At 46.9% G+C, this 18,951-nt stretch overlaps 1 protein-coding gene across 1 annotated transcript in view; it reads left to right on the top strand.

The window, feature by feature from the left end:
* Window positions 1-18,951, top strand: part of CACNA1I (calcium voltage-gated channel subunit alpha1 I) — a 254,593-nt gene that overhangs the window by 141,926 nt on the left and 93,716 nt on the right. The window contains exon 4 of the mRNA XM_090042988.1: window positions 12,937-13,034. Within this exon, the coding sequence (XP_089899114.1) occupies window positions 12,937-13,034 (98 nt within the window). The remainder of the gene's footprint in view (window positions 1-12,936; window positions 13,035-18,951) is intronic.

Genomic DNA, 18,951 nt, shown 5'->3' with positions numbered 1-18,951 from the left:
ACTAATGGGCCATGCTAACCAGACAGTAATTAGCTCCTAATGCGCTAAGGTTCAGCTGTTTCTGCTTTGGTGCAGCTGCCAGGGGAGGTTGGATTGGAGGGGAGGGCTTCTTCAGGCAAGTTGCTGTCCCCCACTGACTCCTGGAGATGAGCTGTGTGGAGGAAAAAGCCTGTAAGGTCTACCAGGGTAGTGTTTCATTAATTTCCTGAATGACACAGAGGCAGAGCAGGGTGCATCCAGCAAGAGAGGGGGTATGGAAGGGACACAGGATACTAGGGTCACATTAGGTAGTGAGTGGACTAGCTTGGCTGCCACCTCATTTCCTGGCTACAGTTCTTCAGAGGTAGGAATTTCCAAAGACAATTATCACTTCCTCTATCTCTGTCTTCAGGGACATCTACCACTGTCCCCTCTTACATAGGCTAGGTGGGAAATTTGAGATTTAGAATCTGCCTCTGCTTTAGCTGTTTTACTGACTTGCATCAGGCTCTTTGGCCTCGAAGTGGGAGAACAGGGAAATCCACAGTAATGCATCTGAATAGCTAATATGTCTCCCAGCTCTTATTTTGTAAGGGAAGACACATGGTTGAACAGTCATCCCCTCTGGAGCTAAACACCATGATCAGCAGCTAAGACAGATGGATGGATAAGCGAGCTGCCCACACAGACTGAAAGCAACGATGACGTGCCTGCCTCCTTACGTGAGAGAGCATTCTACATCCCCTGCCACCTCTGTCTTGCTAATGATGCCAGGCTGTTTGCCTGCTTCCCCCCCTCCACCCCGTTCTCTTTTATACATGGAACATCATTTCTATAACCGAATCTGCAAAAGCTGTATCCTCTCATAGCATCCCAGAATCCAGTTCTGCTGTGACATCTACAAAAGTTAACAGTTAATTTAAGTTAGTTACATTTAAAAATTAGCCCAGCATTTTGTGCACTTGCCTTCAGTGTCACATAATCCCATTCTTCCTCCTCCCTTCATATTTCCCATCCTGTCCTGTCACCTTTCCATTCTGTCTTGATTGCAAGGTCTCTAGGACATGAGCCACGGCTACTTTTTTCCTGCCTGGTTTACTTTTGTAGGCTTTAAAATACTAATCATGAATTTGCATCTCTCATCTTTTCTGGGTATGGTTTTGCGATATATTGTACATGCATATCCTGAGAGACAGCCTTAGCCCCAAAGAGCTTACAATCTAAGTAGACAAGACAGGTGGGAGAAAGGAAGTGATACATCAAGATTAATTGACTTCTTTAGAGGCACAAAGAAAATCTGTGACAGAGGAGGGGATTGAACCACATCTCTGGAGACCTAATCCAGTACTTTATTCACAAGGCCAGTCTTCATCTCCATCCTATAATGGCTTTATAACCCGTCTGAGTGGGGAAGCATTTTCTTTTATTTCCTCTCCCTTCTCATTCCCTGTCTGCAGTAAGTAGAAGGGGTCATGGCAGTGGTTGCCTATTTGAATGAAACAAACAGTTCTCTTCCCTCTCTCTCAGCCATCCTTGCAGGTAAAGGTTTGAGCCATTTAGCCTGAAGGCAACTAGAAAGTAGAGGGCAACAGCAGGTGGTCTCACAGTTAATGTATTGATCCCAGGGATGTATTTGGTAGCCCCGTTGGTCGGAGACAAAAATAAATGCAAAACTCTAAAACTCTTGGTTCAGAGATGATACCTTTTATTAGACAAACTAAGAAATTGCAAAAAAAAATTATCTTTCTTTTCTACCTATATATTTTCTACCTATGGGGACTTGTACCATCTTTAATTTTCCCTCAGCCTGAAAAAGGGTGCGTGTGCCTGAAAGCTTGCAAAGAAAGATAATTTTTTTGCGATTTTTTAGTTGGTCTAATAAAAAGTATCATCTCTGAACCAAGAGTTTTAAAGTTTTGCATTTCTATATTGATCCCAGACATCTGAGCAATGGTTGGTAACTCTGGATGAAAAAGGGAAGAGGGGGGAAAAAAGAGCAAATATATAAACTAATTGGAGTCAAAAGACCGTTTAGCGATTAGGGGGGATGATTAGTGAAATGGAGGCACAGATTGGTCTCTATTTAACTGTGATGTCAGAAAACCACTTCAGCCAGATCAAAGAAAATTTAAATGTGGAACTGGCCCCTGTGAGTGATCAAATATGCAAACTGCCAGTGGCCACTGCAGATACGGACTTTCGAGTTGCCAATACAGAGGAAGACATGCAAAGTCAAAAGAAGAGACTTACAGCCCTAAAGTGTCAAGTTAGCACTGGAACATAGTAAAATGAAGGCTTTAGAAAAAGAATTCATGGTTTAGGACTACTAAAAGGGTCCAAGGCAAGCATACCATACATGGCTCCCCAGTGCTTTGGAGATGATAGTCAAATCAAATAGGAAACACTGGTTCAGAGTGCTAGTATGCAGCAGTAATACATTAGATCACATCTAGTTATACAACTACAGACAGCAGCCTGTGAGTTTTGATGTGGCCAGAAAATTGGAAGAAATAATTGTGGAGAGCAACTGAGTATCCTTTCCTTTAAGATTACAAGATATAGAAGAAGGGGCTGAATTTCCAGAAGTCCTCAAACAGCTCATTGGAGAAACTTTGATTTCCATGAGTAGTTCTAACAATCCAGACAGAATATCAGGGAGGTCAAACTAATATTTTTACACACCAAGAGAAGCCCACCCATTTCTGCTGAGCACCAAATGCGGCAGGCAACAAAATAGGAAGTGAGCATGCTCAAGTAGAACTCATCAGAAATTTGCTGAATATTAGGGAGGGGGAATTGTGATGACTTTAAATGCTGCAAAATGCAATGGCCATGCATTGTAAGAAGCATAATGCTTCAGTAACAGGAGATTTTATGGAATGATTTTAAGTTCACTACTACTTAGCAATACTCAATGCATTTTTCAGCAAATAACAGTAAAGGAATTAACATTAGGAAAGTTTATAATTATTTAATATGGCTATCAGAAATATACTCTAAAGTATACAGATAATGTATAAGAAGATACAGCCTGAGGTTGTGTTTTATTTGGGGATGCTATTGAAAGTAATTGCAGGGAAACTGATAGACAAAAACCTATGTAGATACACATAGCTGAGATTAAGTGAGAAAGATGAGGAAATTACACGATAAAGACAATCCAAAATATTACAACATCACTGTGTGGCTCTTATGTCTTTGCTGTAGATGTTCTTTGCCCCCCTTTTATGAGATGCCTGGTTAGTAGGCCTGTGCAAAGCGGCATATTTGCTTCAGATTTGGCCAGTTCGGGGGACAGTGATTCGATATGGTGATTCAAATCACTGTCCTGATTTAATTTGCACGAATCAGCCAGGCCCATCCCCCACCCCTCTTCCAGCCCGACAATGGCTGCCCTGCCTGCCCCAGCTCCCAGCACTTGGGGAAAAAAAGCCCTGGCTCAGCAGCTGCTTCGGGGGGTGGGGGGAATCCCTGCTGCACCCCACTGCCCCATGCTGCATGGGGGGCTCTGCACAAGTCCCTGAATCTCCACCCTCCACTCCCCCAGCCCCCTCATGGGTGCCCCACACGGGCCAGATCCAGCCCATTAAGAGAAAAAAGAAAGTCTGAAGAAACCCCAGACTTACCATTCCTGCCGGCGGGAGGCAATCCCCACTGCCTCCCACCATGTGGGGGGCTCTGCAGGAGTCCCTGAAGCCCTGAGGGTGCACCAGGAACGGTGAGCCTGGGGCTTTTTTCGGCTTTTTTTTCTTAAAGGACCAGAGCCCTGGCAAGCCGGGCAGCCACGGGCGGGCCCGGGGAGTGGCGGGGGAGGTTGAGGGGGCTCATGCAGAGCCCCCCACGCAGTGTGCATGGGGCAGTGGGGATTGCCCCCTGCCCGGCAGCACCCGGTGAGCACCGGGGCTTTTTTTTAAAGTACCGAGCTGAGGCGGGCAAGGACAGGCATGGCAGGGCTGGGGTAGTGGGCGGGGGTCAAGGGGGCTGGCAGGGGTCCTCCATGGTCCCCTCCCCACTCCTCCTCCCCTATTACATACCAGCTCCCTGCTGCAGCCACCAGGGACAGCCCGAATCATCAAAGCTCTCCGAATCTTTAGCAAAGATTCGGAGAGCTTTGAATCAATTAGGATCTTTAAATTGGTCTCCTGATTCTATTCAGATTCAGAGATTCGGCCACCGAATTGGGCCAAATCTCCTCTGAATCGAGTAACCACCCAAAGCTTCACACAGCCCTACTGGTTAGTATTGCCTTGTGTACATCACACTTCCTTTTTGTGTCCATCTTTGTGTCTCTCCTGTGTGTCCCATTTGTGTTCATCCTTTGTGGCTTTTTTATTTAAGGAATCAGGTTTACTTATTAAAAAAAAATCTAAAATAATGGTTCTCAATCTTTTTAGGCTCAAGACACCCATTGTTAGACTCAAGGCATCTGTGGGAAAATGCCAGCTTTTCGTTTTCACTCATTTTTTAATGGAAAAATAATAGAGCAATTTTTTTGTTGCAAAATACTCAGACCGCAACAGGTTAGTGTGTTTTTGGAACTCTGGATTTCTATTTGAAATCTCTGGGTTTATCTTGTAAATCATGTTTGCACACCTAGCATTGCATGGTACTCCACAGCACCCTTGAAAGGATCTCAAGGGACCTCAGGGTACCACAGCACCTGATTGAGGATCTGATTGAGATCTAAAATGTGAATATTTAAAATGTGCTTGTGACTGTTGCTGCTCACGTGGTACAGCCAACTTGGCTGGGCTCTTTTGCTGCTCTCGGGCACTGAACATCATTCTTGGAGTTTCATTACTATGGGAGAAGTGGAGAATGCCAATACAGATTCAAGCCCACTTTCCACCTCACGGAAGCAGAGGAGCAAAAGAAGTGCCAAGCTGCGGCTAATGAAGTTGTTCTGCCCTGGCTCATACCTCATGAACAGTCTGAGCTTGTAGCACTGGCAGTTTGTATGCCACTCTTGCTGTATGGTTGTTGTCTGCTTCAGTGGTTTGGCATGAGTTGAAGGCACCCCTGGCCAGATGCTGTTGTTACTTTCTGGTCAAGGTCAATGTATTAACAGATTGGTTAGCACATGAACCTAGTGACCGGGACTGTCCCCCTGTTAAACTCAGGGTCCTTTGTGTGTTTGACTAAACAGACTTGCCAGAGTGCAGGATAATGATTATCATCCAAACAGAAAGAGTACAAAGAGAGGGCAATAGTAGAAAGAGAGAGAGAGACAAGAGGGAACAGGAAAAAGGGAGAGGAAAAGAAGAGAATGGGATGAGGAAAAAATGGGGAGGGCAGGAGTGAGTGATGAAGGTGGGAGAGAGGGGAATCTAGAAAGAAGGACAGGACTGTGCAAAGGGACATGAGACAGGGAGATGGAGGGGGGAAGCCTGGGGAAGGACAGCGCCCAACTGGAGAGAGCGCCTGACACTCCAGACGGCTGGTGCTTTAGACTTCCGCAGAGCAAATGCCTTATCAGTTTTGACAGCTGAAACACAGGGCAAAGACCGTCTCTGTCCTCACCCTGCCTCTTCCTGTCTCCGTCTTTACCCTTCGCTGCCTCCTCTACTTCTCGAAAAGACTAACTGGCTCCTTCCTAGGTATTCTGAGCAGAGGCAGAATTGAAGTAACTTTCCTTGACGAGAGCCGCTGGCCCTGCTTTGGAGATGTCACAACAGATTTTTTCCACGCCATGCTAAATCCTGGCTAATTAATGCTGCATGCTTGACGAGCCATGTCGGCTGCTCTCTGGCTAGGGATCTGAGAGCTGACCTCGGCATGGGGTGGCAGTCAGACCCTTCTCAGCATAGGGCTTTCCCTCTCTTTACTCCTTTCATTCCCAATGTTCCTGCAGCTGGGGTTTCCTTTTCAGGCAATGAATGCTCCCATCCCACTCACTGTCATGACTCCTTCCAATAACAGATGCCCCACCCTTGCCCCAATCAGTATACCTGCCCTCTTCCCTGCAGTGATTTCCCTCCCCCCCACCCTCTGCTCCCACCCCACAGTCAGCACTCCCACCCATTCCCTACACTGACTCTCCCCCACATAGCCAGTGCCTCTGCCCTGTTCCTTACAAGGATTTCCTCCAACAGACAATTCTCCCATGCTTCCAAGCCAGGGCTCCCCTCACAGCTTGCATTACAATCCCATTCTATACATTGATTTCCTCCTTGCCCTCACATTCATTACTTCCACTCCTGCAGCAATGCCCGCTGAGAACGCCTGGAACTGGAACTACTGGTGGAGTCCTGCAGTTCTCATTTCTCATTTTTCTTCCTAGTGACCATTTGCATTCCTTTAACTTCCATATTCAAAAGAGATAGTTATCATTTTTTAGGGATCAGGCAGCTCCCATTCATTTCTGAGGCATTTCTCTGAAGTCTTTGAAGATAAATGTGGCTGTTGGAAGAAGAGGAGTTATCTTACAAATTCAATTATCTCAACAGCTTTATGTCCAAATCCTTTCACAGATCAGGGGTTTCCCTCTGATTTAGCATAGTTCCAGCTTCTGAATCTTCTCTTACACTCACCCACCCACAACTAAAGGCCACATAATATCCATTTGATGGCTGAGGTAAGCTACCATTTACATCAAGAGGGAACTATCCTCTTCTTTTGAGGAAGGAGATAGATTGAAGGGAAGAGAGCTGAAAACCTGATGCAAAGTTTTTTTCCAGGTCACGCTCTTTGCTTGACTGCCTTTGGATTCCAAAGGCTTTATGAACAAAAAGCAGCAATTATATTTAAAAAAGAAGAGAAACTAGGCAGCTAAGTTGGCATATATAATCAGGCTCACATTCAGTCGTCAGATTGAGCTGTGACCAGGCAAGAACTCCAGAGATCTTGAAGAGAACTTGAGTGCATCTACATGTTCATTAATGCACCGTAGTTACAGCACATTAAGTTAATACTTGGTCAACTAAGTACTAAATCAATGCTCAGTAACTCGCACTACTGCACAGTACCATCAGCGCATGGGTTTTTAGTGACGCTTACTGTGCAGTAGCTTGTTAGCATGGTTTTTGCCTAGCACGCAACTTATTAGGCTACTGTGCAGTTAGTATCTTGTGTAGACACATCCCTTGAGAGCTAACAAGGGAGGCAGTCGTTTTGACTTTACCTTCACAGGACCCTGTTTCTGTAGGGTCATGTGATCATCATGGTTCCCCAAGCCCCTCCAGATAGCTGGTAATAATCAGATTGTATGTGTCTGGAAGGGGACCTCGCAAAATCATCGGGTCAAGCCCCCCTGCACTAGGCAGGAAAGACGACTGGGGTCAGATGACTCCAGCGAGGTGACCATCCCATCTCTTCTTGAAGATTTCCAGGGTAAGTAATTGCACCATGTCTGGAGGGAGTTTATTTCACAGTCTGGACACCCTAACTGTGAAGAAGATTTTTGTAGAGTTGAGCCTGAAGCAGTCTCCTGGGAGTTTGTGGCCATTACTCCTGGTTTTCCCCAAGGGTGCCCTGGTGAACAACAGCCTCAGTTGTTCACCGAGCTCCTGATGTACTCACTCCCCTGATGTAGTGGTAAGCTGCTACTAACTCCCCTCTCAGCTGTCTCTTTTTTTTAGGCTGAAGAAGCCAAAGTCCCTCAGCCTCTCTTTGTGTGGTCTGCCTTGCCAGTCTCTGATCATACAGGTGGCTCTTCTCTGGACTTTCAAGTTTTTCCATGTCCTTGTTGAAGTGCAGCACCCAGAACTGGACACAGTACTCCAGCTGCAGTCTCACCAGTACTGAGTACAGTGGGAGAATCACTTCCTTGATTTTCCATAAGATGCATTAGTTGATGCATGCCAGAATATTGTTTGCCCTTCTGGCTACAACATTGCACTGAGGGCTCATGTTCATTCGATGGTTGATTATTACCCCTATGTTCCTTTTGGTCATGGTGCTAGTCAAATTGGCGCCACCTAATCTGTAGGTATGTTGGCATGGATCCTTTGCAGTGCAGGTGCTGACCCAAACTCCCCCCCTCGTCAGATCAAGAGTTTTCATTTCACTTGGATGTGCCAAGTTTTTTTGCCACAGTGTAGGAGTGTTTAGATCCAAGAATATTGTTCAGGCCCTTTATAGAGGCAAGGATTTGAATTCAAATTTTACAATTCACCCATCATAGCAAGTTTGGGCAGAGTCCACTGCATCAACTAGTCTCCACCATGACATTCCAACTTCTGTCATCGTTTGACTCCCACTGGTGGTAGTATGTTGATGTCGGGTGAATGATGGCAAATGCCATGAGACTCTCAAACACTTGCATGGAAAACATGAGCCTTGTTTCCTAACAGCCAGCCTTTTCCTACTTGCTCATTTTCTGTGACCTCTGTGCTGGTCTCCATGGCAACCTTCCCTACTGACACACATGGAAAATTATGACATCAGGTGATGCATGCTTCCAGTGCAGCCTAACTTCCCCGTGTCCTGGGTACATTTACAAGACACGGTCTCAGGAGGGGAAGGATGTGAAAGCAAAATCAGAATTGGGAATTCCTGGGGCACTACAGCTGCCCAAGGGGACCATCTAAGTCTCTGAAAGATCACATTTCCAAAAGGAAGGGAATTGAAAGTAAATTGTCTCCGCATTGTCTGCATAGACAGCAGGTTCCTTCACAGGATAGTTTCCACCTTGATTTTGTGAGTGTATGGCACCTCTTTGTCAAGAGGACACACCAGACAGCAATGTAAGGAGATGCCAGAGCTATGGATAGGTGAGGACTGGACTGAAGAGATCTATTCATGGTACCAGTTCCAAGGCAGAAGTGGGAGTGCCTGAAGCAAAGGGGATTGCTTAATTGTTTGATATGGATGTTGTAGAGGGTCCATGTTGTACCAGATACCATCTTGCTAGTCCCAGCAGACATAACAACAGCGCTCAGGCTACAGATTCGGTCACAGTATATGCATATCTTGCATTTTTCCACAGCCTTAGTTAGCACCAGAGATCCTCACGAAGTATTGCCATGTGATGCTTCTCTGAAGCAAACCAAAATCTCTAGTTAAACTAGTAGGCTAGAGCTCATTGTTTTAGAAGGTGGCCTCTACCAATTTAACACTCCCAAGTATGAAAGGTCAAATTTTCTTATAAAAGAATGATCCCAGTGACTGTTCCTAGAGAAGCCATTGTTGTTTTTGGTGTTATCTGGCTTGGAACTGACCATCCTAGAATCTTGCAGCTAATGAGAGACCTACTGCGACAGATCCTCACATCTAGGATTTCCAAGTTTCCACAATGCTAACACTCTTGAGTCTTGGAGTGCAACTGCAGCAGGCACAGAACTCCTAAATGGTTTGGGAGAAAATTCAGTTTTAGTAGTATAGGAACTATGGCACATAATTGATAAGCTCTGGTTCTATCCAGCAAAGGGTAATAGAGTACACATAGTCAATAGTCTGTTCATTATAACACTGAGCCTTTTCTGCTCTGCTCAGTGATGGCAACTGGCATTTGTAAGGACTTTTATCTAGACACTTGTAGTTCACCAAAGGCCATCTTTCCACACTGTAGAGTTTTATAGTCATGTCTTTTTTTTATCTGGCATTGGGTAAAGTTGTTTTGAATTGTTCCATTGTTGCTCTTATAGGAAGCTACTAGCAAATTGCCCATCAAGAATGATGGGAGCAGGGGATGGGGGTGGCAGGGATGGAGCCCCATATCTGGACCTGCACCCCCCTCCCCCCAGCACTCCTCATCCAACCCCGCTCCTCCCCTGCTTTGGGTCCAATCCCTCCTACCACATAGGGGCCGACCCCGCTCCCGCCCTCCCTCCCCTCTGCTGCTTCGGTCCAGCCCCGTTCCCCCCCTCCCCTTTCCACTTTGGTCCGTCCTGCTCCCCCCACCTCCCCCTGCCACTTTGGGTCCTACCCCGCTTCTCCCCTCCCCCCTGCCGCTTTGGTCCAGCCCTGCTCCCCCGCTTCCCTCTTACTGCTTCAGACTGGCTCCACTTACCCCTTTCTCCCCACTGCTTCAGTCCAGCCCCACTCCACCTCCACCTGCCCCACGGCTTCAGGTCCAGCCCCGCTCCCCCCACCCCCCACCGCTTTGGGTTCAGCACTGCTCCACCCCTACCACCATGCTGCTTCAGTCCAGCCCTGCTCCACCCCCCACTGCTTTGGGTCTGACCCCGCTCCCCCCCATCACTTTGGGTCCAGCCCCTCACCTCTAGCTATGCTCCCCCTTCCCCCCTGCTACTTCAGTTTGGCCCAACTTTCCCCTCCCCTCCCCATCGCTTCAGGTCTGCCTGGCCTGTGTCCATGTGCTTCTCCACTCCCCTCCCTTTGTGTTCGGGGGGGCGTCCAGGCCGGGCAGTGGGGGGACACTGCCACTGTGATTCCACCCCTTCATCCTCAGGCAGGGAGGTGGGGGGAAGCCCCACTGCTCAGACGGCTAGGGCATGTTCCTCTTTGCCAAACTTCCCTGGCAGCAGTGCAAACTTGAGCCCGCGCAGCCCAGGCTGTCCAGCCAATCACCACCCACCCTCTCAGCAGCGCATGTGCAGTTGGCCAGAAGCGTCATGGACAGACAGACCTGTGTCTCTATGTCTCCTGTGTCAGGAGGCCTGTGTGTGTATGTCTTCATGCTCATGCTTGCATATCTGAGAGCCTATGTGTGTGTGATACTGTTCTGTACCTATCCTCATCTTTTAATCATAGCTCCAACACTCACACTTGCTGTGGGTTGCTTGCATCTATCCAGTGGGTTTTTGTTGGGTGTTTTTTAAATATGAGTATTTTGATTACCTGCAAAAAAAAATCCCTTCCCTCTGTCTCTGTGTCTTTCTTGGTGTTCAGTGCACATGGAGATGACAGGGAGATAGATCAGCACTGCTGTATTTCAGGAAAAGAATTATTTCACTCAGTTACTCTAAAAGTGTAACAGAGAATGGAGTGATGGGAAAGAGAAAGAGAGAGAGAGAAAGTGAGAGGATAATCACAACATCTCGACAGGTTTACCCTATTGTGTTTGAAAATCTATCACTCACACAAGTCTCTTTGTGAAAGGTGAAGACAGCTAACTAGACACATGCTTTTCCTGTCCTTTTAGGGGGAGTTGAAGTGATGGAATATAGGGACCAATGTTTGGATACCAGAGCCCTGGAGGAGGTAGGAGTCACAGCACTGTAAAGAGTTGAAGCAAGTAGCCTTGGTGTTTAAATATAAAATGAACTTGGTGCTGGAGGAAGCTGCTGGATAGAATGAAGGTCTCCAGATCTAAGTATAGTATGATAAGCAGATGTATCTGTTTTTTAAATAGGTACAGTAGCAGAAAGATTATGTCTTCCACCTAGTGTTGGTCCACCTTGAAAGAGCAAAAGGATGTCCATTTTACATAGTCTTGCGATTAATGTTTAAGGGAAGGGATTCAGGCCTAGATTTTATTCTGGACTGTGCCACTGACTTATTGTGCAGCCCTTCAGCAAGTCATTTAATCTCTCTTTGTTTAGTTTTCTCTTATGCAATGTGAAGGTGTTGATACTTGCCTACTTCCCTGTGGGCTCGCAGCCTCATTTCATTAAATTGTGTAAAATGCTTTTGAGATCCTCAGTCAGAAGTTCTATGGACATATTATGAGGGTCATTATTATTGCATTTCTGTCAACTCATTAAAAAGAGAAATTAATGTTTCTATAATGGTTGTCTAACAGGTAGGGAAGTATTAAGCCAGGGAACACAGTGCCAGGCCAGTAGGGGTGTGTGAAGCAGGGCGTATTTGAGTTGGATTTGGATTTGGCCGAAATCGGGGACAGTGATTCGATTCAGCCGAATCTGAATCTGAAGATTCGATGCTGATTCAGAGAATCAGCAATGTGGACAAAGACACAGCTTTAAATGCTTTTTCTACATAACTCGAGGTACCAGCATGGCTTGTGAGTGCTGCAATGCTGGGGCAAATGGAGCATCCCACAGGAGCACAGGAGCCCCACCCATGTGTTCAGCAGTGAACCTGGAAGTGGGCCAGAAGTACTTCTGGTCCACTTCTGGGTCCACCAGGGAGCACGTGGGGCCTCCCCATGCTGCCGTGGCTCAGCGATCAGCCGTGGGGGGACCCCCCCCCCCCCAATCCAGGAGGCACCAGTCGCCAAGCCAGGGTGGTGCGGGGGGGCTCCAAGTGTGCTCTCTGGTGGACCCAAAAGTGGACCAGAAGTGATTCTGGTCCAGTTCTGGGTCTGCTACCAAGCATGCTGAGGAGCCCCCCTCACTCCTATGGGATGCTCCATGTGCCCCAGCGTTGCAGCATTCACAAGCCACCTGCTACCTTGTGTGTTCAGCTGCCAGGTGGTGTCTTGTCCATGTCTCTCTGTAAGCTTCACCTTGAGGGGAGTGGGTTGTTTCTCTCACTGTTGTCTTTTGAAATCTAGCATGGCCCTTTCCCCTTGTGACAGTCACAGCAGGTAAGTGCCAGGCTGGGTTCAACACAGCCTCCTTGGCTGGATGCTAATGGCTTATCATTGCTGCTCCGTACCTCATTTCCATTCTAATAAAGGGCTGGCTTTTCAACCTTGGGGTTCTGGGGACTTGAGTTCAGCTCTTGTAGAGCCTTCAACAGACTGCAGCTCTCTTTTTACAGTTTCCAGAGACTCACGCTTCATTTTTCAGGGCTTATCTTGTCACCAGAAACCCTTAAGTAAAAATGCAGTCTGAGATTTGCAAAGCCAGGTGTCATTCATTTCTCCTGCCTTTCCAGACTCAGTGGGGAGTATGCCAGAAGATTATCAATGTATAAGGGGCTCATTGGCTCACTGGTAACCCCTTTTTTATTGCTTTCCCCCACAAAATTGCAGGACAGCCTGGTGGAGAAGAACTGATGCATTGGAGGGTTTTGTCTTTGCACTGACTATGTGAACAATCCTGCTGTCTCATCTCCAGTGCACTTCACTTCCTTCTGCTAGTGCCACATGCATATTTTGATCCAGGTTGCTGATTGTCTTAAACTCATTTTGTGTCTCTCCTTTTTCAGGATGGTGGAATATTCCCTGGACCTCCAAAACATTAACTTGTCTGCAATCCGTACTGTTCGTGTCCTGAGGCCCCTCAAAGCTATCAACCGTGTGCCCAGTAAGTCATTCTTCCCTCCAACATGTACCCCATTTCATCTGTAGTTTTCCTTTATCTGTGTCTTTTTTTTATCTATCACTCTTTGCATCTCTTCCCACGCTGCCTTATTCCACGCTGAATAGACCAATTAACCAATAAGTCACATACGTAGGTTTGTGTGGGTGAATGTGTCCCAGCTTTTGGACCCTTGTGTGGCTCAAGAACTCATCATACTGATCCTTGTACCTCTGTTACCAAATCCCACCTGGCTTCAAGCTGAGGTGAATACTGAAGAGCTCTGGGGTGCTGAGAGATGGTACACCCTTTACCTTTAAGCCATTAGTTCCAGTCCAGGTGTAGACTAAGTTCTACTTGTGTGAGGATATGGACAGCTCAAGAAATTGTACTGAAAGTGTTGGAGGATGTCTGTACTGTGCCATCAGCTGCTGTATGGTAACAGCTCTATCTAGCTGTTGGTGGAAACTAAACTGCAGTAGTCTATCCCTGAATAAAATAACTGCTAATTTCCAGCAGTGTGGCTTCCATGTACTGTGGAATAGAGCATACACATGAAAGAGTTATCATGGAACAGATGACAAGCAGTAGACCCTTTCTCCCACACATATTTAACTCAGTATAATTTCAGTTCTCACCCTAGCTCTTCATTTTATCTCCAAGACTCCTTGCCAACCCGCCCCCCAAAAGCCTTTTCTAAAAGGGACCGAGCTGGGTTGTGGGGAATGTGTGAACAATAAAGTCATGCGAAGTATCATCCTGCCCAGTATCACCTCATTGCATGCCAAAGAGCAGGAGCTGAAAGTTGCACAGTAAAGCAAATAGGTATTTTTTATTTCTTACATAAAAATATGGAAGAAAGGCGACTGGCTATAGCCTCCTGGAGGGAGGTGTGTGGGATGTATGAGCCAAGGTGGCTTCTTGGAAGCGGTGGGTCACCTTCAACGTAATTCTTCAGTTTCCTTTAATCTAAAAATAAATCAGCCCAGCTCTGCTTAGAGGTGAACGATGTTCAGATTCTCTCTCTTCTTCAGCCCATGCTTTTGCCTCCCATCTTGTCCTGGCTTTCACCTCCACAGCTCTGTGTGCATGCCTGTGTATGTGAGTCATCCTATGAGGAGCACAGGGGATTGAACTGCCAGACTGATGAGCTGAACATGAATCTGAACGCACAAGCAGCTTTCCACAGAGTGCTGTCACAGTTTAGCAGTCCTCAACTCGTTTGGTTCAAATCCAAAAGTTGGACCCACCCCAGGTTTTAATTTCACTGCGGAGGGAAGAATCTATGAAACTATGAAATGTCACAGGAGGGGTGCCCTGAAGAGCAGAGGTAGCCATGTATGCCCAGTACACAGGTAACGCTGCTCTCTCACTTTTCAGTGAAACAGTAACCATTGGAATCAGTGGATTCTGATCTTTGCCATATGACAAAGCCCTTGCCTTTTGTAACTCTGGCTCATTTCACACAACAGGCTGTGAAGTATAGAGGAGCCTTTTAGCTGTACTTCACTATTGTATTACTCCCAGCTTCTAATTCTTACCCCTCAGTTCCTCAGTCCCTTGGAACTACTTTTTCAATTTGATGTTTCTATTTGAACCCATTTCAGTAAATAAGGATTGCTGATGCCATTTGGCTGTAGGAAGTGTTGGTGTAGACAGCAGAGGTTTCAACTGGGGAGATAGATTGGCTGTAGTGGGCCACTTTTGTGCCATTGAGATTAGTGGATTCATACCAGCAATGAATTTGCTCCAGTGCATCTATTTGGTATAGGTGTCTGTTCCCTACTTAGCCTCAGGAGCTGCCGTGCATGGCACCATGAAACTTTCAGTATTTCTTCCTTTCCTTCCCAAGCTTTTATACTTAAGTTTCCTTCTTCACTATCCAGCAGGAAGTTCCTTTCCTCTTCCTCCCAACCTTCCCTGTTCTCACTTTTATCAGGCCATAGGCCACGACCTCATTATGGTTTTCCTAACTCTATCCTATCCTAGCCCATACCTCAGTGGCTACAATACCCCTGCAGGGCCAGACAATGCTTGCTTACGGTGGGGGCAGACTAGAAATTAAATTAAAAGAAACCAGGTGATGGGATCTTTTGTGAGGACATGTATCAAGGAAACTTCAGGTACTTAGCCCAGCAGTCACCAAGGCTAGACAGGTAAAAATGCAAGGCCTCATGTTAATCTCATCAGCACCAATTCCACTAGTGCCAATGCAGTTACACTTGGGGAAAAGCAGGACTAGTGAAATCAGAATCAGAACCGCAAAGACTCAATTTACAGAGCACCAGGCCAGAAGTGGTGTTTCTTCATCTAGTCTGCTCTCCTATGGAAAACAAGACCATAGAATTTCACCTGGTTCCTCTTGTATGGAATCCATTAACTAGCCACATGGCTGCCTCTAGAAATCACTCTATAACATTGATCTCCTTTCTCAATTCTATCAGTCTCCATGAGATCCCCTCAGTATCTGCATAGAGCTGAGTCTATTTTAATTTCTGTTTTGCTATTATGCTGTTATAGCTCCCTGTCTACATAACAAAACGCCTCTTCATCCAAAACTACTTCACATAAAACCACATATTTATTAATTGAAAAAAATAATTCAAATTCCCTGGGAGAAGAATGCTGTGCTGTGGACTCTAAACTGGCTAGAAGGCTGTAATCAGTGATAATAAGTGGGAATGTGCTGAGTTAGGAAGAGGTATCCACTGAAGTATGGTGTTTTGCACTGACAGGACCTTTGGTTACAAGTTGTATGTAACATTTGTTTAAAAATCTTCATGATCTGGAGGAAGGAACAAAGTCTATCATTGGAGGAACTGCAGATACTAGTGGAAACAAAGGAATAATATAAAAGGGAAGCAGAACGAACAGAGATGTGGAGACTTAAGTAAGAAACTTGTGGGAAGACGGGAATGTGGCAGAGCACAGGTTGTGCACTTTACAGGGTCTGAGCAGGCAGCAAGCAGCCTGCAGGTGGGAGCAGGCCCAATCAGGCAGTCACATGTTAGGCAGGAGGCTGGGAGCCTGGGTCTGGGTCTAGGCCCCAAGAGTGGAGCTAGCCGTTGCTGCAGGTGGCTGAAGGAACAACATCACACAGCCAGCTGCTGCTCCCAGAACAGCTTGGAGGTCGGGTAGGAGCTATGGGGATGGAGGAGGTTTCTGATCATAGGGCATGACCTAAAACTATACCCTGATGGTGTGATGGGGCTGTCTGTGGCAGGGCAGTCCCCAGGAAATGCCACACCTGTGCTTCCCCAGTGAAGGGCAGTTGTGGGGAGGCAGAAAGCCTTAGCTCCCATTGCTTTATGGGTGACCCTGTGGAGGAGAGAGGCTAAGGCAGTGCAGCTCGGCAGAAAAGCCCAGGCCTACTGAGCGAGACCTGAGGCACAAGGGGCATTAGGCCCAGAAACCCAGTGAGGGAGCTCGGTGTTAAGGCCCCAGTGAAGGGCAGGATATTGAAGCCCCAGTGTGAGGGTGTGGGAGGATGTCCCAGTGTGGGGGTATGGGGGCCCAGATAGATCTGAGGATGCTCAAGGCCAAGTTAGGGCCAGGTGAGGCCAAGTGTGGCCCATCTAAGGGGCCGGGGAAGTCTGTGGATATGGATGCCATCTGCAAGGCATGGGACACAGTATAAGGGAAGGTTTCACCCTTGGCATCAGGGCAATTAAATGGGCGGCTTCCCATCTGGAAACAAATTACATCAAAGGCGAGGCAGGTGTGTGGACAGTCCTAGACAGGTGGGTGGACCAGCATCTGGACTGGCCCTGGGATGGCCTACTTGTTACAGGGAACAATATGAAAATGACATCCAAAGTAAGGGAGAAATCTAGGAAACAGTAATAGCAAAAGGGAGACTGGATTATATTAAAAAACTGGCCACATTTTTAAAGTCCTCAGTTTTCCCTTACACACCTGAATGAGGGCCTGTACGCTGTCATGGGTAGCTTTTGGGCTGAGCAGAGCTAGGTATGTTCCGTCAGGCACCATGAGCCGAGCACTTTTACTTTCACTGGTGGCCTTAGCTAAGGACCCACTGTTCAAGGTCCTCACCTCTGTTGCAGCCAGAACAGTCTATAGTGCTACAAGGCCTCCCTGCATTGGCCAGAAATGCAAAAGAAACAAATTTCAACCAATAATCTGCCAGTTAACTTTTTCACTGGCTCCATGTCTCTGGCTTGCTAGGCTTTTCCTGGGCTTCATTTCCCCATCATGTCTTATCTTTCAGAGGCCTTGAAGAGAGCTCGGGTGGCTTCCGCGCAAACAAAATAGACAAAAGAGAAGCCTTGCTTGCAACCCTTTCTTGCAGTTGCTTGACCTCTGCTGACCCCAGGCTCAGGGCAGCTGTATTTTCTGCTGGTGCTGCACCCAGAGGCTGCTTTCAGCGTCTTTTATTTTCCTCCCATAGTGGTTCATGTGGGCTGGCTCTTCCTCATTCCCCACCCTGGGTTAGCTCTCTTCCTGGGAATCTTGCTGTGTTCCCAGACCTGGACTCAGCTTCTGGTGAGTCTCTCCGGGTCTGGGGTGGTCATGGGGAGTGTTTCCAGGATGTGAGGCTGTTTGGGCTCCTCCACACTCATAGTAACAGGGCGGTGCCCTTTTATACACTTCCCCCTTCTGGGCCCCAGTGCACCTCTCCCAGAGGTCGATGAGTCTGACTCTTCACCCTTCCTCAACAAAAAGTTGGCATTGTGGTGTATTCTCCCTCTCTGATGCCCTATAGAAAAATTAAAATTTTGTAAGCACAGGCTCCACTGCGTTAACCTTGGGTTTTCTGACCTCACTTTATTTAATGATTGCAGTGGTGCGTGGTCTGTCACCACTGTAAACTTATGACCCATCAAATAATAATAGAAACTCTTTATTGCCCATTTCATTGCTAGACATTCTTTCAATTGTGGCATATGCCCACTCCTGAGGCTGTAGTTTCCAACTAATGTAAGCCACTGGATGCTCCCCTGCATCCTCTGGCTGGGACAGCACTGCGCCCAGTGCCACATTAAAGGCATCTGTGCATAAGACGAAACGTTTGGTGAAGTCTGACATGTACACTGCTGGCTGGGTACATAGGCTTCTTTGACTCTCCAAAATGCATGCTCCATCTCAGGCATCCAGCTGATCTTGTCCAGGGCCGTATCCTTACTCTGTTCTGACAACAATGTGGTAATGTCTGAGAACCTGGACACTGGACACCAATAATAATTGGCAAATGCTAAAAATCACTGCATCCTTTTTTTTTGTTTGCAGGGGTGTATGCTCTCATAGTGCTTGGACTTTATCTGTTAGTGGCCAGATTTACCTTTAGTGTATGCATAATCCTAAGTAGTGGGTCTCTTTGACATACAGTGCATTGTTTTGGGTTTGCTGTAAGCCCCACAGATTGCAGTTCCTGAAATATGGCATTAAGGGGCTGCAGATGTTCCTCCCATGATCCTGAATAAACCACTACATCATCAATATAGGCTGCCATGTACTCCTGATGAGGAGCTAGCACCCTACCCATCAGTCTTTGAAATGTTGCAGCAGTCCCACTCAGACCAAAGGGCACATGCACAAATTCGTATAACCCCCAAGGGGTGGGAAAGGCAGTTTTCTCCTGAGAGCACTCTTCCAGTGGTATTTGCTAGTACCCTTTTGATAGATCAGGATCCAAGGCCAGCATCTGTTTCACCTCCATCCGAACCACCTCTTGTAATTTTTGCGGGATCATTTTCCAGCCTTCTCGGACCACCTGCCCCAGTGGCATCTGTATCTGATGTTTGACTAAGATGGTCTTCCCTGGGCAAGTCATAAACACCTTTGAGAAGGCCTGCACTATTTGCGTTAATTGTTGCTGCTGGAGTGCAGTTAGCTGCTGTGCCAACCCCATGGCCTCCAACATGCTTATGTCAACTGTTTCTGGACTGAGCTCCTGTTGCTCCGG

The sequence above is a fragment of the Crocodylus siamensis genome, chromosome 4 (assembly GCF_052110815.1).
Source record: "Crocodylus siamensis isolate JL-2025a chromosome 4, ASM5211081v1, whole genome shotgun sequence".
NCBI classification, from domain to species: domain Eukaryota; kingdom Metazoa; phylum Chordata; order Crocodylia; family Crocodylidae; genus Crocodylus; species Crocodylus siamensis.
Note: the sequence above shows the minus strand (reverse complement) of the source record. Positions and strands in the feature narration are given on the sequence as shown.